Source organism: Peromyscus californicus, unplaced genomic scaffold (assembly GCF_007827085.1).
Source record: "Peromyscus californicus insignis strain IS unplaced genomic scaffold, ASM782708v3 Scaffold_10__1_contigs__length_136768540, whole genome shotgun sequence".
Taxonomy (NCBI): Eukaryota; Metazoa; Chordata; class Mammalia; order Rodentia; family Cricetidae; genus Peromyscus; species Peromyscus californicus.
This window is the reverse complement of record NW_026294391.1, coordinates 57,769,727-57,793,105: the sequence shown is the minus strand read 5'-3', so window position 1 is coordinate 57,793,105 and position 23,379 is coordinate 57,769,727. Positions and strand designations below refer to the sequence as shown.

The window sequence follows — 23,379 nt, the reverse complement described above, 5'->3', positions numbered from 1 at the left end:
GGGTGATTCAGTGTCTCTGGCCTCCAAGGGAATTTGCATATGCATACACAGACACACATATATACATATAATTTTTAAAAATGATTCTTTCTACTTCCAATACTCAGAAAGTTGAATTCACATATCCCCCCACAAAAAGAGAAAATTGAATTGAAACTAGAAAAAATTAGCTTTATATCCTCTTATAACTCATGTGTCCTTTTGCCTATATTCTGTCCTTCATCACCTAATATTCTATTAAACAATTTAAAAATAGACAAAACCCCAAGGAATTAGGAGTTCCAGATACACAGGTATACACACTACTGCCATCTAGTGGAAGTAACAGAAAACAAAGGGTCTTGGTTTTCCTATTCTATACATCTAATGTAATGAACTCACATTTGGAAGATCTCTCATGTCATTGATGATAGACTCCAAAATAGATGACAGCGTCACCATAGGGTCTGTCCGGCGCCGATGGATGGATTTATGAGGTCTCTAAAACAAAACAAAAACAAGAAATCAGAATTCTTTAGCTTAAAAAAACAAAACAAAACAAAAAAACACCCTGGAAAATTTTCAAATATACTGATACATTTTAGAAATCGTCAATAAAGCCAGACTTTGAGGGCTTAAGCCTATAATCCCAGCAATTGGGAGGATTGCTGCAAGTTCAAGTTCATAGAACGCTCAGTGAATTCCAGGCCATCCTGGGCTAGAGGGAAACTCAATCTTAAAAGCAAAGTTTAGAGGGGGGACAAGCTGAAGAGATGGCTCAATGGTTAAGAACCCTTGCTGCTTTTGCAGAGCACCAGGGTTCAGATCCCAGCACCCACATAGTGACTTACAACTAAAACCATAGTGCACTCTCTTTTGGGCTCTGCTGGCACCAGGCATGCACATAGTGCACTTATATACATACAGGCAAAAAATGCTTGCACATCAAAAAGAAGGGGGGGGGCAGTGAGATGGCTCAGTGGGTAATGGCACTTGCCATATAAGAGAGTGACCATAGAGACAGAATGGCATGACGAGAGAGAAGAGAGGACGACAGAGGTTCCATAGAGGGACTCCATCCTTCCAGACTGCACATCCACAGGCTACACACCTGAGCAGAATGCTCTGGAACCGAGGCAGGCAGTGTTGGCACCATGGTATTTGTGAACCCAAACCCACGGACAGATCTGTTTGTTTACACCAGCAGAAACAGACCACAGGAGGGAACAGAAATGTGTTCAGTCCAAATTGGCCGTGAAGTGAATAAACATTATTTTCCCACTGAATTCAGCTCTAAAACAACGGGAAATCTTTCTATGAGAACTGGAAAGAAAAAACAAAAACAACAAAACCGCACAGCAGCGAAGAGCCCTACTGCCAGGAGAGTCCCAGAGCTGACCACACTGGGTACTGTGCAAATGACCTCCCTGCCTGCAGGCCGTCTGGGTTGCCTTCCCCAAATACCAGGCTGGAAGGATTGCTCCCATTTCCCCCAGCTTCACTCCATTTTGATACCTGAGGGCCTCTCAACACCAGGCCCAGCATGCCTTTGGTTCCTTGGTTTGAGTTCCTAATTAAGCAATTAGTAAATTCATAATTATGCACAAGGTTGTTTAGCATGTGAGCTTCGCAGCCACTCGGACCTCCCTTTAAGATTCAGCCCCTCAGCAGCTATTCAAAGCGGCTTCAGCCAGCTTGTCTACGGAAGGATGAGTAAGAGTACATACAGCTCAGGATTCGAGGAAGGAGAGTGCAAACACACACACACACACACACACACACACACACACACACACACACACACACCCCTTGGGTTGAATATTTATTGAGCAAATATTAAGAAGGGTTAGGGCCAAGACCAAAAAGGGGAAAAAGAAGGGGAGTGAGTACTCTGAGATAATGATGGTAGAGATAGCAATGCAGTATTAACAATATAAATGAGAATTCTCTGCCAGCAGATGACCTTCTCATTCATTAATCACAAAATGAAGACACACTAAGAAAAGAAAAACGTCCCAAACATTGTCCTGTTTCTGTTACCCAAAAACATGCGATCTTTTCAGTTGTTCCGAAGCCTGGCTCTTAAACTAGAGTGTTCCCTTTCCATTAAAAGGCCAAGCTGGTGAGATGGGTAGATGCTCACCACCAAGCCTGAAAACCTAAGTTGAGTCTGGGACTCTCATGGGGAGGGAGAGAACCCACTGTTGAAAGCTGTCCTCTGACTGCGTAGGAGAGCTATGGCACACATGCATCCCCCGCCCACAATAAATAAATCAATAAATGTTAATTTTTCTAAAAGGAAAAAAAAAAAGAGAGTGACCATAATTTGACCTCCACACTCCATGTAAACGTAGGAGAGAACTAAGTCCTCTGACTTCCATGTGTGCATCATGACACATGCACAGATGAAGGCACACACAAAATAAATACATTTTAAAGCCGGATAAAGGCACACACCTTTATCTCAGCACTTGAGAGGCAGAGGCAGGCAGATCTTTGAGTTCAAGACCAGCCTGATCTATAGAGTGAGTTCTAAGAAAGCCCCAGAGCTACAGAGAAACCCTGTCTCAAAAAAACAAAAATAGCCAGGCAGCGGTAGTATATGCCTTCAATCCCAGCACCTGGGAGGCAGAGGCAGGTGGATCTCTGTGTTCGAGGCCAGCCTGGTCTACAGAGCAAGTTCCAGGACAGGGTCCAAAACTACACAGAGAAACCCTGTCTCACGACCCCCCCCAAAAAAAACCCCAAATAATAAATGAATTGTAATAAATCATCTAATGAATAGTACACATAATTCTCAAGGAAGAGACATAAGAACATCTAACACCGACAGAGTCATGTCACAGAAGGCTGGAGGAATCAATCAGAACCCATTTGATATGAAGACAATGTGGATACTCACATTCAAATAGTCACAGTGAACAGTGGTTCCAACCCGCCGTTTTTTCTTGGGAGGAAGTTGTTGTTTAGGAAACTTCAGGACCAGAGATTTTCTGCGAACTTCATCCGCACTGCAATCAGTAACATTGCCAGTGTGTTATTTATAGTTCCAAGAAATAGGAGTGAAGGGATGGCTTAGTGGTTAAGAATACTTGCTACTCTTACAGAGAGGACCCTGGTTCAGCTCCTAGCACCTATGTGGTAGCTCACACCCAGACAGTAAATCCAGTTTCACAGGATCAGATACCCACTTCTGACCTCTGTGGGTACCAGGCATACACAGTGGTGCACTTACATACATGCAGGCAAAACACTCATACACACAAAATAAATCCTATAACTCCAAATAGACCTTTATAGTTCCCAGAATAAAATAACTACAATGAAAAGGTCCAAAGTACCTAAGTGGGAAAAGTCAAAGAAGCCAAAGGTCAAACAGTCATCTTCTAAGCCTCAGTCATCTTCTAACCTGAGGACCTCCAAATTAGTAAAGAACTAAGCAAATCAAATTTTTTCTCAGTTCCTATTTAGAAAGTGAGGGGACTGGCTAAAGGCATTTTAAGACTCCTCCCAGTTCTAACATTCTATCCTGGGGTTCAAAAGGTAGAACACTTGACTCATTCAGAATATAAATGAGTCTGGACATGACAGCACACCGGGGAAGCAGAGGTAGGGAGATCCCTATGAGTTCGAGGCCAGCCTGATCTACAAAGAAGCTCCAGGCCAGTCAGGACTACACAGTGAGATCTTGTTCAAAACAAAACAACATCAACAAAAACAAAATATAAATGAAGCAGCAGGTGTGATTACACATGCCTGTAATCCAAGGAAGGAAAAAAAAAAGGAATGAAAGAAAGGGAGAGGAGGAGAAAGGGAGGCAAAGAAGGAAACAGAAAGACTAAAAACAAAAAAAAATTTAAAAACCAGTACAGGGGAAAAGGGGAAGGGTTCCTGCAATTTTTAAAACTAGTCTACCTTCTCCCCTCCACTGTAAGGGCTCAAGATGTCACATTTTCCCTTTCTAAGGTACTTTTAAGATATGATGCTGGGCGTGGTAGCGCATGCTTTTAATCCCAGCACCCAGGAGGCAGAGGCAGAGGCAGGGAGATTTCTGTGAGTTCAAGGCCAGCCTGGTCTACAGAGTGAGTTCCAGGACAGCCAGAGCTACACAGAGAAACTCTGTCTCAAAACAAAACAAAACAAAACAAAACAAAACAAAACAAAACAAAACAAAACAAAACAAAAACACCAAAACAGGGCTGGAGAGATGGCTCAGTGGTTAAGAGCACTGACTCCTCTACCTGAGGTCCTGAGTTCAATTCCCAGCAACCACATGGTGGCTCACAAACCACTTGTAATGAGATCTAGTGCCCTCTTCTGGCCTGTAGGGACACATGCAAGCAGAATACTGTATACATAATAAATAAACCTTTAAAAAAAAAACAAAAAAGATGACTTACATATGTTGATAAATCAATAAGGATAGAAGAATGTAAATTGAATACAAAAAGAAATGGAGTGATTTTTCAAGACAGGATTTCTCTGTGTAACAGTCCTAGCTGTCCTGGAACTCGCTTTGTAGACCAGGCTGTCGTCAAACTCACGGAGATCCACCTGCCTCTGCCTCCCAAATACTGAGATTAAAGGCGTGCTCTACTACCACCTGGCCTATTTTTGTACTTTTTATGACATTGATTTTTTTTGCAGCATACAAATCAATTGTCTCACAAAATACCCCACTTTCTGGATTTTGTTTTGAGAAGAACAGAGATTTATTTTAAAAATGAAAATGCTCAAGAGTATGAGAGACTCCAATGGAGAAATACCTGCTTTGTTTTCTACTGATTGAACTCATATTAAATATTTTTGGCTAGACATTTAATAGACTACCTAGTTGATATTATTTATCACCACATTATCAAGCATACAGTGTCAGTTTTTCCCACTATTTTGATCATCTTTCTTTCTAGGACTGAGGATTGAACCTAGGTCCTTGAGGTTGCTAGGCAAGTACTCTACCATTGACCCGTGTCTCCAGAACTCTTGGATCATTTTCTTAAAGTAGCAATACCCAGATATGGTAGGAAAGATATAGTTTTCTTTTTCAATTAACATGAAGATGGATATCCTGTTTCAACCTTAACAGCTTTGAAAGAACCTGAGTTTAGTTCCTAGCACCTATATGGCAGCTCTCATAACACTATAATTCTAATTACAGGGGATCCAACTCTCTCTTCTGGTCTCCGTGGACATCAGGCATTTGTGTGGTGCACATACATACATGCAGGCAAAATATTCATGAAATGAAAATAAATATTTAAAATCACCACAGGATCTGGCTTAAACGAGTCAAATTGGGATATAATGCATTAAATTTATAAAGGAAGAATTTTGGAATCCACAGTAATATATTAAAATGGAAAGGATGAAGTTTTCCTTACCAAAAAAAATACCAGCTAGAATAGAGGAATTCTAGAATTAGAAAAAAAATCACCACTTTACAAGTGCCAATAAAATAACTTGGCAATGATCATCAATAGCATGTACAAAAGCAAGGAGTACTGGCAAATATAACTAATTATAATCCAAAGTTCCTGTAACCCTAGTTCCACTTCAGAGAACAATCACATCACATTTACCCCTGCCAACCATCATAATAAACCTTCACTAGCTCTCTGCTATAGCACTCTCTGCCTGCTCTCCCTTACCTCTCAATTAGCTGTTTTCCCAAAACGATCTTGGTCCCTTCAACCTTGATAAGTTCTTCATTATCATTATGAATGACTGTCTTTTCCAGCTCCTCCTCCTGTTCCTCTGTCATGGCAACAGGATTAGAAGGTGGAGCGTTTGTTTGATAATAAAGGGGACAGAATTTGTTTGTCCTCATGTGCCCGATGGCACCACAGGCTCCACATTTCAGCTGAAACAGAAAACAAAACAAAACAAAAAACCCCACAACATGTTAGAGGTAAACAGGCTGAACAGCATGTCAAAAATAGAAATGAATATGGAGCAGGGGAGAAACAAAGACAGACACCATTACATAGAAAACTGGTTTGGAAAGGTTAAGGTCACAGAGCTAAGTGGCAAAAACCAGAACCAGATATGCTGTATCCAAGTTCACAATTCTTTCCACTGAAGCAGTTACCTTATCTTATGTTGTACATGCAGTCTTTAACCTAAGTGAAGCAAAACAACCTGGATGCTATGTATTCTTGTCTTTTTCTGATTTCTTAAGACTTTTTTGTGTATCTGTATTGGTGTGTATAGGTATTTGTGCAAGTGTGTGCATGCACAGGTACCTACTGAGGCCAGAAGGGAGATGTTAGATCCCTTGAAGCTGGAGTTACAGGTATTTTTGAACCATCCAATATAAGTGCTAAGATCTAAACCCCAGTCCTTTGATACAGTAAGCACTCTTACTACTGAGCGATCTCTCTAGCCCCTTCTTTTAATAAGTTACCATTTTTAAAAAGGATTATGAGGTTAGGGAAGTAGCTCCATCAGTGGAGTGCTTGCCTAATACATATCAGGTCCTGGATCTGATGCTCAGTAACAAAGGTATACAAATATAAATAAATGTACCAAACCTACTCAATTCCTAGAGAAAAATGTATGTGTGTGTGTGTGTGTGTGTGTGTGTGTGTGTGTGTGTGTGTGTGTGTGTGTGTGTTCTTTCTGAGGGCCTCATGTAGCCCAGGGGAGCCTGAATTCACTATGTAGATTTGTTCCTGGTCCTCCTGTTTCAGCTTCCCTAGTACGGGGACTGCAGGTGTTGTTACAGGTATAATATAAATAATATAACCCAGCGTTCCATGATATTGCTTTCATTTCCAGTAACCAAAGAAGACAAAAGCTGAGGGAAAAGGCATGCTATCTTCCTTTGCTTTGTTAGCAGTGATAACATCATTAAACAATTTTTTTTCTTTTTCTTTCCAAGACAGGGTCTCTCTGTGTTTCAAGCTCACAATCCTGTCTTAGCCCATCAAGTGCTAGGACTGCACTGTGTCCCCCAACACCTGCCTACTGTTCTAGACTTACTTTTAGGTCAGGGCGTTCCTTCATTTTTTTGGGCTTTTTCTCAGGAGGACCCTTCAGCTTCTCTTTTTCCTGGTTTCGTTTAAGTCTTCTCAATTGCTCTTGAATCCTCCGCCGTTCTTTTCGCATCTCTTCTCGATGCTGCTCATCAAAAAGGGCAAATTTTCGACTGAAGAACAGGAGAAAAAAATATGACAGGATCATAAGCAACCTAAATCAAGATGACTACCCGGAAAGCTACCATCTCAGAACGTAAGTAATTCATCCAGGCTGAAGTGAAAAAACTGCCTGCCACCTCCCCCTTCCTTGACAGTCAGTCTTCCACATGCAGAGAAACATCTCTCAATCCAAGTCCTGAATAATCTAAGATTTTGCTTTTGATTTTTGAGACAATGTTTTACAGCCCAGACTGGTCTAGACCTATGTTCCTCCTGCTGAATCCTCCCAAGTGCTGGTATTACAGCAGTGATTTTTGCAAAGCCAAACCACCATAATCTAAACATAGCAAACAGTTATTTTCCCAGTGATTTGGCTCTGTTCAAATCCAAAGCTCTAAAGGCAAGACAATTCTAAATGATAGCAGATTTCCAGGGATAACAATATATATTCTAATCACTACAACTCATGCATATACTTTGTCTCCATCATCATTTCCCCCGCCACACTCAAGAGTAGCACATCAAACTCACATGAATTCCTCATCTTTCGTGGTACGTATGCGCACATAAGCGTCAATAACAGCTGGTTTTCGGACTGTCTCACAACGAACATACTCCTTCCCCTCTTCATCTCGAAATGTTCGGTAAATTTTGAGACAGCGGCCAGTGGCAGAAGAGTTAAGGCTAGTCACCGAAGCTGTGTCATCATCTCTGTGATTATTTCCTGCTGCTGCTGAGCCTGCTGCTGCAAGATAGAAAACAATTTTCAAACATTCCCTCCTAAAACCCAAATGGCCACTCTCTTGGGGTTGAACGGAGACATTCATCATACCACAAAACCCTAGTTCTACTAAAAACAGAGTTGTTACTAGCCACAAGAACACCCTGGTTTGCCCTTTCCTGACTTCTTTTTAACCATTGCCAATTTCCATTTTTATAAATATAAACATTCTAGAAATACCTCAAAGTATTGTTTGCTACTGGAGACAGAAAAGCAGTAATTATACTGTTATTCCTCTGAATAGCAGAGTGACAAAAAACTCTTAGCAGCAAATAGTTGAAAACATCCAAGCAAGGACTCAGGAGGAAGAAATAAGCCCAGTCTTAAGATCTAGCATGCCGGGCGGAGCACTCGGGAGGCAGAGCCAGGCGGATCTCTGTGAGTTCGAGGCCAGCCTGGTCTCCAAAGCGAGTTCCAGGAAAGGCGCAAAGCTACACAGAGAAACCCTGTCTCAAAAAACCATAAAAAAAGAAAAGAAAAAAAGAAAAGACCTAGTGCATGCTTCTCAAACTTTAATATGAATAGAAAACACCTGGGGAGGGGCTGGAGAGATGGCTCAGTGGTTAAGAGCACCGACTACTCTTCCAGAGGTCCTGAGTTCATTTCCCAGCATCCACATGGTGGCTCACAACCACTTGTAATAAGATCTGGCGCCCTCTTCTGGCCTGCAGGGACACATGCAGGCAGAATACTGTATACATAATAAATAAATAAATCTTTAAAAAAAAAAAAAAGAAAAGAAAACACCTGGGGATCTTGTAAAAATGTAGACTAAACTCAGTAAGTACGGAGAGACGATTCAAGGTGATCCTACCTTTCTAACAAATTTCCATCAATGTAGATACTGTGGTCCAGAACTACATTAGTAAAGAACTGGAGGACCACATGGTGTAAGAGCCATATATCTACTAAGCAGCCAGAAAAACAAACTTATACAAACTTTACAGAGATGGGCAAACAAAGGTAAGACAGTATGAATGAAAGTGCTCACTCTAATCTTCATCCTCAGACTTCATCCTCTCAGTATCTACATTCACTGCCTGCTTGAGAGCTATTATAATCAGAAGAATCACGGGGACCTTGTTATCTATCATCCTCATCATTAGCTTCTGCAATTATTGGATGAGTTTTAGCTCTTTTTTGGATCTAAGCTTCCTTTAAGAATCTTCTGAAAACTATGAATCTTCTCAGAAAATTGCCTATCTGCATAAAATTTGAAATATAAATTCAAAGACAACCTGGCAAATTCATCTAGAGATTCTCTATTTTATTTATGTTTTTGAAGACAGGGTCTCATTAGGTACCCCAGGTAGGCCTTCAAATCAAGAGCCTCCTGCCTCAGCTTCCCAAGTGCTGGGATTCCAGGTATGTGCCACCACATCTAGCCAGACACTTCTTGTACTTTTTAAAACTGTCTCTCTGGGGGATGAATTCCCAGAAAGCTGATTTGATTTTAAGCACACCACTGGTAGCCCTGGCTTGGCCGGGTTCCTGACACAGAAAGAGGATGCAGTAGGCTGGCAGCATCTCTTCAATTTTTTCCCCACAGCTGGAGTCCAGTCTGTAGAACTCTCCCTCATCTACAGGTTTCTCTATACTTATGCCTTATTTTGTCTCTGGCTTGGACTCAGTTACAGTCTGCACTTATCCAAGCTCCGTTTCTGATCCCTTTCTTTGCTTGTGTGAGAAGCCCCCTCACCCAGTAGCATCCGCTGGAGTTCCTTCCGCTCCTGCTCCTCCCGTTCCCGAGATAGCTGAGAGCTCGTTTTCTTGTTCTGCAGCATGTTCTCAATGTTCTTTCCCATTTCTTCAAAGTCACTGTCTTCGGCTGAGCTGCTGTCTGTGTCAGTTGATAAGACTTCAGTTGATGACAAAACCCTAGCAAGAGAGGAAAAGTTAAAGACCAGGGGAAATACAAGTGTAGCAAGAAGTAGGATTGGAGAAATAGAAAATGAGAAATCGCAGAGCAGTGGTGGCGCACACCTTTAATCCCAGCACTTGTGAGGCAGAGGCAGGTGGATCTCTGTGAGTTTGAGGCCAGCCTGGGCTACAGAGTGAGTCTCAGCAAAGGCGCAAAGCTACACAGAGAAACTCTGTCTCAACCCCACCCCCCTGCCCCCGCCAAAAAAAAAAAAGAAAATTGAGAAATCAACCTTAAAAAGATATACTCAGAATCCACAGTCATGAAACCCCCAACAGAAAAACTACATATTCCTAGACATTTCACAAATCTGTAGTAATTCTTTCAGAATCACTGGGGAAAAAAAGCTAAGAAAGCAGCACACAGGCCGTTTTTTTTTTAAATTTTCTTGAAAGAGATTCTCACAAATCCTCTCTCCACCCCGCCATCCCTCCACCCCACCCCCGCCTCAGGTATGCCTTGAATTCCTTATCCTTCTTGCCTTAGCCTCCCAAATGCTGCTCAGCTCACCAGTACAATTAGATTCACAGATCCTTTTTAATAGCAAACTACTATTCTTTCATAATTAAGCCATTAGAGGAAAAAAACACAACCACTTAAAAGTGCCAGACCCAGGCAAAGTAGGCCACACAAACTGTCACCAAAGCAAAAGAGATCAAGCTTAGCATTTCATGACATTCAAAGCTTTTGCTAGGTTACTTTGAAAACAGTAGGTTCAGCAGGCACGGTGGCACATGCTTCTAATTCCAGTACTCAGGAGGCAAAAGCTAGAGGACTGCCAAAGGCTTGCAACCACTATGGGCTACATGGTAAGACCCTGTCTCAAAAAAAGAGAAAGCTTTAGAAAAGTTGTGCATGGTGATACATGCCTTTAATCCCAGCACTCAGGAGGCAAAAAGGTAGGTGATGGGTTCAGGGCCGACTGGGTCTCCATAGTAAGTTCCAGGTCAGCCAGAGTTACATAGTGAAATCTTGTCTTTAAAAACAGGAATAGGTACTCTGGCAGTATTATTACAGATGGTGCCTGGTATTTCAGATACCCAACCACCTAGTTACATTTTTTTTCAGGTGACATCCTCTTCATTATACAACAATATCTGGTAGAGCATGGTGGAGGATACCTGTGGCCCAAAATTTAGGAGACAGGTACAGGAGGATCATCAAAAGTTCAAGGCCAGCCTATCCTACATAGCAAGTTCCAGATCAACAGGGTTATATAATAACTCATCCCAAAATAGAAAAATAGTATGTAGGAGCTGAAGGCACAGTTTATTGATAAAGTACGTGTCTTGCATGTACAAGGCCATTAGTTCAAAACAAAACATGTCTAGGACACTTCCCCTTTCCAGCTTAAACTTTCCACAGTACTGAATTAACATACTTGTTCTGTAGGTCAAAAATACGCTGACATTCCTCTTTGTAACGCTCTTGATGCTCAGCCACAGAAAACCTTGATCCACGAGCAAATTTACTCATGGGCCCCTCTCCAGAACGAGCCTGTTCTGTTGACATTGTGCGTACCACATCAATAACTTCCCATCGGGACAACTTTTTAATCTATAAGAGAAACACAGAACTACATATATACCTCATTTAGGGATGTAAAAGGACAAACAAGGGCCATTATTAGAAATATAGACAAGAAAACAAACTTCTAAAAGAAGTTTAGAAAGTTTGGGTAAAGTATTTAGGACCTATTATGATCTACATCACATTAAAAACCCAGATAGTTCTTTATACCTTCCTACCTTTCCATCTGATTCAAAGCCTCTTACTCAGAGTTTTCCTCTTCTACACCTACCTCTTCCTCAGGCACACCAAATTTACGAAGAAGTTGTTTGGCATTTTTCAGAGACAGGCGACGAAGGTCTGCATCTGTTCCCGTGACTGTCTTCTTCACTGGCTGAGGCTCCTTATCATCCTATCTCAAACAAAACCAAGTGAGAATCTGAAGCTGAACTCCGAACAGTAAGCATCTACGCCGTTCTGGCAAATGCACCATTTCCAGGTCTTCTATTCTATTTCTACTGCTCAAACCTCATTCCTTCCTCTTTTCATTTCTAGAAATCTAAAGACTCTCACCTTCTGCTGTGTAGGTTTGTTTGGAATCTTCACATAGGAGAATCCTTCACCACAGCCTGTGGGATCTGCTACTCCAGTCACCTCCAGGAGACATTTGCCCTTCATGGCAGCAATGAAAGCTCTTGTAGTATTCCAAGGAGCAGTACGAACCTAAGATAAAGAAAAGGAGTCAGGGTTGTGGGAAACATTGTTCCACGTCTAACCACTACCTAAAAGGGTAGAATAATTACTCTGAATGTTTCCACGGTTTCTTAAATTATCTAAATATCAAGTTAAATAGAGTAGCTATCCAATGCTCAGCTCTCTTCTATGAGACTTACATCACGGTGTTTAGAGAGAGTGCAGTCAGGGTAAAAATAGGTTCATCAATGGTGTTCTTCAGTGCATCATCCCTATCCCTAGGATTTCAGTAGGTAGTGTTGTTCCCACATTCATGACGATCATAGAAGGGCAACTGCATTTTATTGTCCAATGTTTCAAGTGGCTTTCTTCTTCTCATTTTTTTTATAGTAGGGTCTCTAGTCTAGGTTGGTCTGGAACTCTCTATGTATTAGAGCATAATGATCTTGAACAACTGATCTTCCAAAGTGATAGGATTACAGATGTGTGCCATCTCACCAGCCAAAAACCTTCTTTTTAAAAGAGATAATGAGCAGGGCAGTGGGTGGCGCATGCCTTTAATCCCAGCACTCGAGAGGCAGAGACAGGCAGATCTCTGTGAGTTCGAGGCCAGCCTGGACTACCAAGTGAGTTCCAGGAAAGGCGCAAAGCTACACAGAGAAACCTTGTCTCGAAAAAAAAAAACCAAAAATAAATAAATAAATAAATAAATAAATAAACTACACAGAGAAACCCTGCCTTGAAAAACAATAAATAAACAGACAGACAGACAGACAGATAGATAAAAGAGATGATAAGGGCTGGAGAGATGGCTTGGTGGTTGAGAGCACTGACTGTTCTTCCAGAGGACCCAGGTTCAATTCCCGGCACCCACATGGCAGCTCACAACTGTCCGTAATTCCAGTTTCAGGGGACCCGACACCCATGGCAAAACACCAATGCATATAAAACAAAAATAAATTAATTTTAAAAGAGATAATGAGAAGCACTGATTTAAAAAAAAATGAGTGTTGTGGGCCAGAAAAATGGCTCAGTGATTAAAAGCATTGCTATACAATCTTAGGGACTGGAATTTGGATCCAAGCACTCAGATAACAAGCCCCAGCCACAAATGCCTATAACTTCAGCTCTGAGGGATATAATCCCCTCTTCTGGACTCTGTGCACAGGCACACACACATACATGAATAAATAAATCTTTAAATTAAGAAAAACTACAGAGCCCAGTGGAGTGGCACATGCCTTTAATCTCAGCACTCAGGAGGCAGAGGCAGGCAGTTCAGCCTGGTCTACATAGTGAGTTCCAGGACAGCCAGGACAACATAGAAAGACCCTGTCTCAAAAAAAAAAAGAAAGAAAGAAAGAAAGGAAGGAAGGAAGGAAGGAAGGAAGGAAGGAAGAAAGAGAGAGAGAGAGAGAAAGAGAGAAAGAAAGAGAAAGAAAGAAAGAAAGAAAGAAAGAAAGAAAGAAAGAAAGAAAGAAAGAAAGAAAGAAAGAAAGAAAGGGCTTGCTGGGTTCAGTTCCCAACAGCCATGTCAGGTAACTTATAAATACACACCTGTAACTCCACCTACAGAGAGATCCAATGTCTCTGGTCCTCCAGGCACCTCCACTCACTTACTTATGTGCACATATCCACACAGAGACACACATACACATAATTAAAGATAAAAATATACAAATGTTGCTGGACATGTTGGTATGTGTCTGTACTCTCAAGAGTTGGGAGACAGGGAGGAAGATTTAAAGTTTCCAGGCCAGACTGGGTTACAGAGCAAGATTCTGTCTCAAAAAAAATAGTTTGTAAAACCTTACTTCATCATCAATCTTCATCTGGAAATCTTCTTCATTTTCTTCCTCAGGGGCAAAAAAGGACTTCTCTCCATAGCCAGCATCCTGAAAGAGGACAACACTATGTATAAATAATGTCAATGGAAAAAAGGTTTCTTTTTCCTGAAAACAGTTTTACTGAATACCAAAATACCAATCGTATCAGCATAGAAAATGAATTCTGTAGTTTTCAATGTATGTATTACTATTGTGCATTCTTGAGCTACTAGAAGATATGACAAACTCCAATCTGCTCTAGGGATGTAGTTCAGTGGCAGAATGCTTGCCTAGCATGTGCAAAGGTCCTGTGTTCACATAAAAAGTTTTTTTTCTAGAATCATTTTTAAAATAATTGATTTTATTTTATGTGAATTGGTATTTTGCCTGCATGTATATCTGTGTGAGAGTGTCAGATCTCCTGGAACTGGAGTTACAAACAGTTGTGAGCTGCCATGTGGGTGCTGGGGATCGAACCCAGGTCCTCTGGAAGTGCTCATAATTGTTCAGCCATTTCTCTAGCTTCCACACAAAAACTTTTCAAGGAATGTATGTGCACGTGTGAATAGCTAGGGCCCATTTAAAAGGCAAACTAGGGACTGGAGAGATGGCTCAGAGGTTAAGAGCACTGCTTGTTCTTCCAGAGGTCCTGAGTTCAATTCCCAGCAACCACATGGTGGCTCACAACCATCTGTAATGAGATCTGGTGCCCTCTTCTGGTCTGCGGGTGTTCATACACACAGAACACTGTATACATAATAAAATAAATAAATCTTTAAAAAAAATTTAAAAAAAATAAAAGGCAAACTAAACTAAAGAGAGATTCTAACTACAGAATTTCTCAGTTGGACTTTTTCTGTTCTAGCCTTTGTAGTGTTTTGAATGAAAATGGGCCATAAAGGCTCACAGGGAGTGCACTATTGCGAGGTGTGGCCTTGTTGGAGGAAGTGTGTCACTGGAGGTGGGCTTTGAGGTTTCAAATGCTCAAGCCAGGCCCAGTGTCACTCTCTCTTCCTGCAGCCTATACATAGAACTTCTGGCTACCTCTCCAGCACCATGTCTGCCTGCATGCTGCCATGCTTTCTGCCATGATGATAATGGACTAAACCTCTGAACTGTAAGCCAGCCCCAATTTGAAATGTTTTCCTTTGTAAGAGTAGCTACTGTCATGGTGTCTCTTCAGAGCAATAGAAACCCTAACTAATGGGGCTGGAGAGATGGCTCAATGGTAAAGTGTAGCTAGAAGGTTTCTCCAGCCCTGCCCGGTTCCACCTGGTTCCACTTGGCTGGCGGTCCTGCAGCTGCTTATAAAATAATCATTCAGAGGCTTACTATTACTTACAAACTGTATGGCCTATGGCAGGCCTCTTGCTAGCTAGCTCTTATAGTTTAACTCAACTCATAACTATTAATCTATGTATCACCATGTGTTCCACGGCTTTACCTGCATCCCATTCCAGCTATCATCTTTGCCTACCCGGGAATCTGAAAAGTCCTTTTCCTGCTTGTTTTACAAAAGAGTCACCACCCAAATGAATGATCTATCGTTTTTAAAGCAAGGCAATAGGACTTAAGTCCCTCACAGAGCCTCACATTGACATTTAGCTACACTGTAACTTCCCCTAGAATCCATATACACAGAAAGTACCTCACGCAGTTTAAATTGTTGAATAACTGGTAATAATCTAGTAACTATCATCTCCCGAGTATTCTCTTCTATGTCTCTGAAAAGAAAAATAGACATAAGCAGTGCTTAACAAGAAGAGGCTCGCTCACCTTTAGTCTCTGCTCTGCAGCTATCATGCTATAATAAGCACAGCACTGTTCTGGCGATACCATAGCTCGGATCTCCTCTTCAGTTGGTAATCGAAAATCAGACTTCAGCACCCACCAGTTTGAATCCATCCCTGGAAAAGATACAGAGAAACTGCTCTGACTTCTAAAGACCCCAAAATAATAGTATAGCAAACTGACATTGAACCAAGTAATGTCTAGATAGGACTAGTCAACAAAACCTCACTGCCAGGCTTCCTACATCTTAAGTAAGACATGCAAATACTCACATGGACTCTCCTAGTAACCAATTATCATCAAATTATCAAAAAAGCAATCAAAGCCTCTAGTTACAAGATTTGGTACCTTCTCCTTTTGACAGACATCAATTTCTATTCTATTAGCTATGATTTCTTTTAACTGAAAGTCATAATTGTTTGGGATTATGAGAGTATCACAGAAAAGACAAGTAGTCACACTGATGACCTGTACGTTTGAAGTCAGCACAGAGCTTTAGCCTCTTCCGGATGCTGCTTTCTGAATGTGAAGGAAAGGCTTTCTTTATATCTTCCATCCGGATCCGCCGTGGCCTATCTTTACTCTTCCAAAAGAGGCGGTAAATAAAAACCTGTCCAGTACGTCAAATACACTTTATTAGATAAAGGATAAAAGTCCTCACCAGGGTCCCTTCCCCAACTAAGCTCAGTTTTGTTTTCATCTTTTGATTAGCATGTGCATCTTAGCCCAACTCCCATCTTACCTGCAGAAAGTCTCGGATGTGTGTATTGGCCCTTTTGGAGTTAGGACCAGGAACTTCAAACAAGGGACACTGCTGGCCCACCACAAAAATGTCCACTAATTCTCGAATATAGTAACCCTGCCTTGTTCGAATCATCAAGAAGTCAGTCTCTGGCATCTTATGAAGATAAATTGGAGCACGAAAAAGATTGTTCTCAAATGCCTAATGAAAGTAAACCACGAAAGTTATTTACAAAGAAACCCTAGAAAATTTAGCCAACAACTGAAATAGGAAAATAAAACTTACCACTATCTATATTCATTAGATCTAAAATCTATACAATAAAATAAGCAAATGATATGGATTTATTTAACAAGATTTTTTTTTTTTTTTTGGTTTTTCGAGACAGGGTTTCTCTGTGTAGCTTTGCGCCTTTCCTGGATCTCGCTCTCTAGACCAGGCTGGCCTCGAACTCACAAAGATCCGCCTGCCTCTGCCTCCCGAGTGCTGGGATTAAAGGCGTGTGCCACCACTGCCCGGCTAGATTATTTATTTTTAATTTAACAAGATTATTATTATTATTTTGGTTTTTTGAGACAGGGTTTCTCTTTGTAGCCTTAGCTGTCCTAGAACTCGCTCTGTAGACGAGGCTGGCCTCCAACTAAAAAAATCTGCCTGCCATTTACGCCTGAGTGCTGGGATTAAAGGCATGTACCACCACTGCCTGGCTAATATTATCTTTTAGAATTTAACAGACAAAAAGAAATAAAAACTTTAAAAATAGAGCCAGGAATGGCAGAGAATGCTTATAATCTCAGCATTCAGGAGACTGAAACAGGAAGATCAAAAGCCTGAGCTATGGCATGAGATTGACACTCAAATAAAAAACTGAGTGGGGGGGGGGGCTGGAGAGATGGCTCAGCAGTTAAGAGCACTGGCTGTTCTTCCAGCAACCACATGGTGGCTCACAACCATCTGTAATGAGATCTGGAGCCCTCTTCTGGCCTGCAAGTATGCATGTAGGCAGAACACTATACATAACAGATAGATAGATAGATAGATAGATAGATAGATAGATAGATAGATAGATAGATAGATAGACAGACAGACAGATAAATAAATCTATCTTTAAAAAAATGAGTCAGAGCAAGACATAGTGGCACATTCCCTTAATCCCAGCCTTTGTTAGGAAAGCAGGAAGATTAGGAATTAAAGGTCAGCCTTGACTACATAGTGAATTTGAGGCCAATCTGGCCGCATGAGGACCCCATCCCTCAAAAAAGAATAGAATGAGGCTGGGAGATGGTTCAGCAGGTAAAGTGCTTGTTGTATAAGCATGAGAACCTGAGTCTGGATCCCCGGCACTCACATAAAAAGCTGAACACAGAGGCATCTGTCTATAATCCCAGTGGTGACAGGGAGAGGAACAGTGAAGACAAGATCCTAGAAAACCACTAGCCAACCAGTCCGGGCAAAACTGTAACCTCCAGGATCTGAGAGATGCTATCTCAAAACAATAAGGTAGTGAGTAACAGAGAAAGACAAGCAATATTGACCGCTGGCTCTGAGTTCCACACAGGCATATAATCACCACCTATACACACAAATAAAGAAATTAAATAACAGTATTTATTGGAAGAAAAGGTGTTATAACCCATACCTATAATCTCTCAGCACTTGGAAAGTAGAGGCAAGAGGATCAGGGGTTCAAGGCCATCCTTGGCCACATAGCAAGTTTGAAGGCAACACAGGCTATATGAGAGACACTTGACTCAAAAAAAAATAAAAGAAAGTATACAGTTTAGATTCAGAAGAAAGAGCCTATGGTAGTCACTGTATGAAGTAGTCACTCAAGTCAAAGTTTCTGAGCTTAAGTTTCCTCAGTTACAAAATAAAGGATACTTAAAACACCTCTACTTCACAGGACTACTATGAAGAGCTTTATACATTAATCCAGTAATATACTCCTACCCTCCAGTCTCATACACAAGAGGTGAAGACAAAAAAACAATTTAGAGGGATGGGGTCTCACAGAAGCCCACGGAGGTCTCAAAAACAAGGCAGTTCTCCTGTATCACTAGACTGTTGAGTACTAGGGTCCCAGGCATTGTGCCTGGCTTCACAACAGTTTTGAATATATTAGTTAATTAAAAATTAAAAATTAAACAAAATAATGAAGGAAAGTCTGCTAAGAGGACAGAATGAACAAAAGCAGAAGAGCAGTTGGACAAAAATATCGGAGATAGAAGTAGAAGCCAGGGAGGCTGGAGAGATGTTCAGAGGTTAAGAGCATTGGCTTGCTCTCCCAGAGGACGAGGGTTCAGTTCCCAGCACCCACATGGCAGCTCACAACTGTCTGTACCTCCAATTCCAGGAGATCTGATACCCTCACACATGCATGAAGGCAAAACACCAATGCACATAAAATATAAATAAATTTTTTTAAAAAAGCAATTAAAAAAAGTACAAACAAGATAGGGATCAACTATTATAAACTCTGAATCTAAAGAAAAGTATCCCCCAACACCAAAAAAATCCAAGAGAGCTGGGGAGATGGCTAAGCAGTTAAAGGCACTTGCTACTCGACTATGAGGCCTGGAGTTCTAATTTTAGTATCCACATCTGACAGCTAAGAAATACCTAAAACTTTAGATACAAGTAATCAGACACACCCTCTTCTGGCTCAACATGTGTGCACAAACAAATAATAAAAATAATTGTTTAAAAGTCCTAATAGGGGTTGGGGATTTAGCTCAGTGGTAGAGCGCAAGGCCCTGGGTTCGGTCCTCTGAAAAAAAAAAAGACAAAAAAAAAGTCCTAATAATGGGGGCTGGAGAGATGGCTTAGTGGTTAAGAGCACTGGCTGCTCTTCCAGAGGACCTGAATTCAATTCCCAGCACCCACATGGTAGCTCACAACTGTCTGTAACTCCAGTTCCAGGGGATCTGACACCCTCACAAAGACACAATGCATAGAAAAAATAAAAATAAATAAATCATTTTTTAAAATTCCTGATAATGCCAGGCAGTAGTGGCACATGCTTTTAATCTCAGCACTCAGGAGGCAAAGGCAGGCAGATCTCTGAGTTCCAGGCTAGCCAGGGCTATGCAGTGAAACCCTCTCTTGAAAAACAAAAACAAAAAAAATCCTACTAATGAGCATTAAAAAGGAAGACTTTCATCATACTGGTGGAGAAATTAAATTCTTTTTTTCGGGGGGCGGGGGCATTAGAGACAGGGTCCTAGAACCTGGCTGTCCTAGAACTCGCTCTGTAGACCAAGCTAGTCTTGAACTCAGAGATCCGCCTGCCTCTGCCTCCTGAGTGCTGGGATTAAAGGTGTGTGCCACCAAAACCCAGCTGAGAAAATAAATTCTTAATGTTCACTATAGATAGACTTACAGAAGATGGTAAATAATCTTTTAAGTTTTAGTTACATTTCTCATTTATTTTGTGTGTGTGTGTGTGTGTACAAATGTGGGCACATGTGTATCATGAAGTACATGTAGAAGACAAGAAGACAACTTGCATGAGTCAATTCTTTCTTTCCCCCATGTAAATCCTGGTGTGTCATGGTGCTTTATCACAGCAATAGAAATCCTCAGACAGAAAAATTGGTACCAGGATCATGGATATTGCTGTGACACACATGACTGTGTTTTTTTCGGGGAGGATTTTTAAAGGAGTTTGGAATGTTGGGCTGGAAAAGCCACTGAGTGTTCAGAGTTTAATCATCTGTTCTATGGAAACTTCTAAGATAATGCTGAGAACAGTACAGATGATGGAAACATGGCTTATGAAGTTTTAGACAGAAGTTTGAGAGTCCCTCAAAGACTATCAGGGCCATTCAAGTGATATTTTGAAGAACCACAAAAGTGAAATATCCTGCTCTGACCTCTGCATGTACATGTACCCACACACTCATGTGATCACACACACATGGCATGCACGCACAAACATGCCCTACAAATAATTGGGCATGGTGGTGGTACACACCTATAATCCTAGCACTTGGGAAGCTTGTGTTACCTAAGACTCCCATCTCGAAGGAAAAAAAAAAAACACAAAAACAAACCCAGAGTCATCTAGATGTCTTGGCAGGTAAGAATGTTAGCCACCAAACTTAAACCTGAGTTCAATCCCCAAGACTCACATGTAGAGCAAGAATTGACTCCTGCAATTGTCCTTCAACCTCCCTAACACACACACACACACACACACACACACACACACACACACACACACACACACAGTGTTAAAAAAAACTATAAAAGTAGTCACAAGAGAGTAAGATGGATTATTTAAAAACCACCAACAAGAAACCTCAAAGAACAGGAAAGCAAACAATAATCAGAATCCGGTGAGAGGGGCTAAGGGTTAGGGTTAGGGTTAAACTCAGTTTACCAGACTAATCTCAGACTTGCATACACAAGGCCCCAGGTTTAATTCTCCAGTACTACCTGCCCTGACAAACCTAGAAGGAATGATTAAAGAACTTGCAGGTGCAGAAAAGCGAGCAATAGTGACAGTGGAATAAATAAATAAGATACAAGAATAAAGGAATGTTTAAGATTGCTATGGACACTGTGTCACACACCTGGAATCCTAGTACTTGGGAGGCAGAGCCAGGAGGGTTGCTACAAGTTCAAGGCCAAACTTGTCTATATACCAAGTTCCAGGCCATTTCTAGACTACAGAGTAAGTTCCTGTCTAAAAAAGAAAGAGAAAAAAAGGAAAAGATTAGCTTGAGAAATGAAATGGGAGAAAAAAGGAGGTAGGCAGTTCTGGAGATTGTTCCGTATCATTTGTGGACCTCCATAGTACTTTTTAAAAGCTACTGCCAGAGGACCTCACTATAACCTTCAGAAGAAAGCACAAAGAGCAGCACTTCACTCTGGCGAGACGATATATGATTCAAGTATGATTCGGTATTCACAATGGCCACAACTAATTACCATCAAAATGTACCACTTTTTTTTGCAGTGCTAGACACAAAGCCAGAGTCTTCAACATGCTAGGTAAGCATTCTACCACTGAGCTGACATTTCTAGTTCCTCAAACATACTAATTTCACACAAAAAATTGAAAACACTCATAACCTACATTAATTCTACGTAGACTTCCCAGTGTTTTGTTTTTGCTTTTTTATTTTGGAGACAAGGTCTCACTCGACAGTCCAGGCTAGCCTCAAATTTGCGCCTTCTAGTACTGGGACTGCAAGCAGGCACCACCCATACCGAGCTACCGGAGTGTATTTTTATATATTTTTTTCCTTCTTTCCCTTTTTTTTTTTTTTTGAAACCGGGTATCACTATGTAGCTCTGGCTGTCCTGGAACTCACTATGTAGACCAGGCTGGCCACAAACTCATAGAGATCCACCTGCCTTTGCCTCCCTAGTGTTGGGATTAATGTGTGCATCACCACCACCAGCAGCCAGTGTATATTTTCAAAAAGCTGTTTTATTTTTTATTTGCAATCCCAGTACTCATAAGGCTAAGGACTGACCCAAAGTTTGAGGCCAATCTAGGCTACATAGTAAGTTTCAGGTCAGTCTGTGCTATAGAGTAAGATCCTAGCTCAAAAAATACACACACACACACACATACACACACACACACACACACACACACAAAAAAAAAAAACCCCACAAATCAAACAATAAAAAAATACCCCACTATTCTATATTTAGCGTAAAGAAAAAAATCTGAAAAATAACTGAGAATTATTTTTAAGAAAAAAAAGTTTGACGCCTGGCAGTGGTGGCACATGCCTTTAATCCCAGCACCCAGGAGGCAGAGGCAGGTGGACCTCTGTGAGTTCAAGGCCAGCCTGGGCTACAGAGTGAGTTCCAGGAAAGCTACACAGAGAAACTCTGTCTTGAAAAACCAAAAAAAAAAAAAAAGAAAAAGAAAAAAAGTTTATCTTAAATTTTAAATTATACTGATCTTTTGCTGGTTTACCAGACTGGCCTCAAACTTGCAACATAGCCAAGGATAACCTTGAACTCCTGATCCTCCTGCCCTCCATGTCCAGTAGATTATACTAATTTTTCACTTTTAATTCTTTAATTTTTATTTCTTAAAAATGTGTATGAGTGTTTTGCCTTCATCTATGTCTCTGTACCACACAGATGAAGTGACCAAGGAAACTAGAAGAGGGTTCAGATCCCCTGGAAGTAGAGCTACAGATATTTCTGAGCTGCCATCTAGGTGCTGGGGAATCAAACTCAGTCCTCTGGAAGAGTAGCCAGTGTTCTTAGATGCTGAGCCATCTCTCCAGACCCCTCCTTTTTTGAGATAGGGTCTTACTACATAGCCCTGGCTGACCTAGAACTCAGTATGTAGACCAAGCTGGTCTCAAATTCTGCCTCCCAAGTGCTGAGATTAATGGTGTGCACCACCACACCCACCATCACTTATACTACATTATACCTATACATGAACAGTACCTCAACCAATCAGAATTGTTTCTTTCTGGGCAAACTTGCTCCTTATCTGTCAATTTCCTTAGGAGAGAATAAAGACAGGAAAGAATTCTTCACCTGCAGTAACTGGCCAGGATGGAGAGAGCCCAGGAAAGGAGATGTATGGCAATAAACAGTTTCTCCGTATTTGCAATCTGGGGCTCCAGGATCTTTTCCAGGTTTCTAAGAAAAACATAGTAAACTCAGTTAGACTCACAGAATAAAACCAATAAACACACATGTAATCTTACATAAGCATAGCATTTGCTATTAACAAGAGACACCACTCCTTTCTCCCAAGAAATGTATATGACAAAAATACATGTTCACAGATTATCACTACATACCTAATTACAGTTATATTGATAACAAACATTTCAGGGACTGGAGAGATGGCTTCATGGTTAAGAGCACTTGTTGCTCTTACAGAGGACCCAGGATTGGTTCTCAGCACTCGTATGGTGGATTACAACCATCCAAACTTCCAGTTCCAGAGGATCCGACACACTTTTCTGGCCCCCTCAGGCACCCGACATACATGTAGTACACATACATACATA

General features: G+C 41.1%; 1 protein-coding gene across 4 annotated transcripts in view; it reads right to left on the bottom strand.

Annotated features, from left to right (window-relative positions):
* Positions 1-23,379, bottom strand: part of Taf1 (TATA-box binding protein associated factor 1) — a 75,252-nt gene that overhangs the window by 35,105 nt on the left and 16,768 nt on the right. For 3 of the 4 annotated variants that reach the window (XM_052733928.1, XM_052733900.1, XM_052733918.1), the window contains exons 14-27: positions 22,898-23,002; positions 16,379-16,579; positions 16,105-16,246; positions 15,622-15,752; positions 13,834-13,914; positions 11,900-12,049; positions 11,619-11,738; positions 11,199-11,374; positions 9,596-9,774; positions 7,647-7,860; positions 6,961-7,126; positions 5,628-5,839; positions 2,882-2,990; positions 382-480 (exon numbers count right to left, since the gene is read on the bottom strand). In XM_052733928.1, coding sequence (XP_052589888.1) covers positions 382-480; positions 2,882-2,990; positions 5,628-5,839; positions 6,961-7,126; positions 7,647-7,860; positions 9,596-9,774; positions 11,199-11,374; positions 11,619-11,738; positions 11,900-12,049; positions 13,834-13,914; positions 15,622-15,752; positions 16,105-16,246; positions 16,379-16,579; positions 22,898-23,002 — 2,085 coding nt within the window. The remainder of the gene's footprint in view (positions 1-381; positions 481-2,881; positions 2,991-5,627; positions 5,840-6,960; positions 7,127-7,646; positions 7,861-9,595; positions 9,775-11,198; positions 11,375-11,618; positions 11,739-11,899; positions 12,050-13,833; positions 13,915-15,621; positions 15,753-16,104; positions 16,247-16,378; positions 16,580-22,897; positions 23,003-23,379) is intronic. The other variant, XM_052733908.1, reaches the window with a different exon arrangement.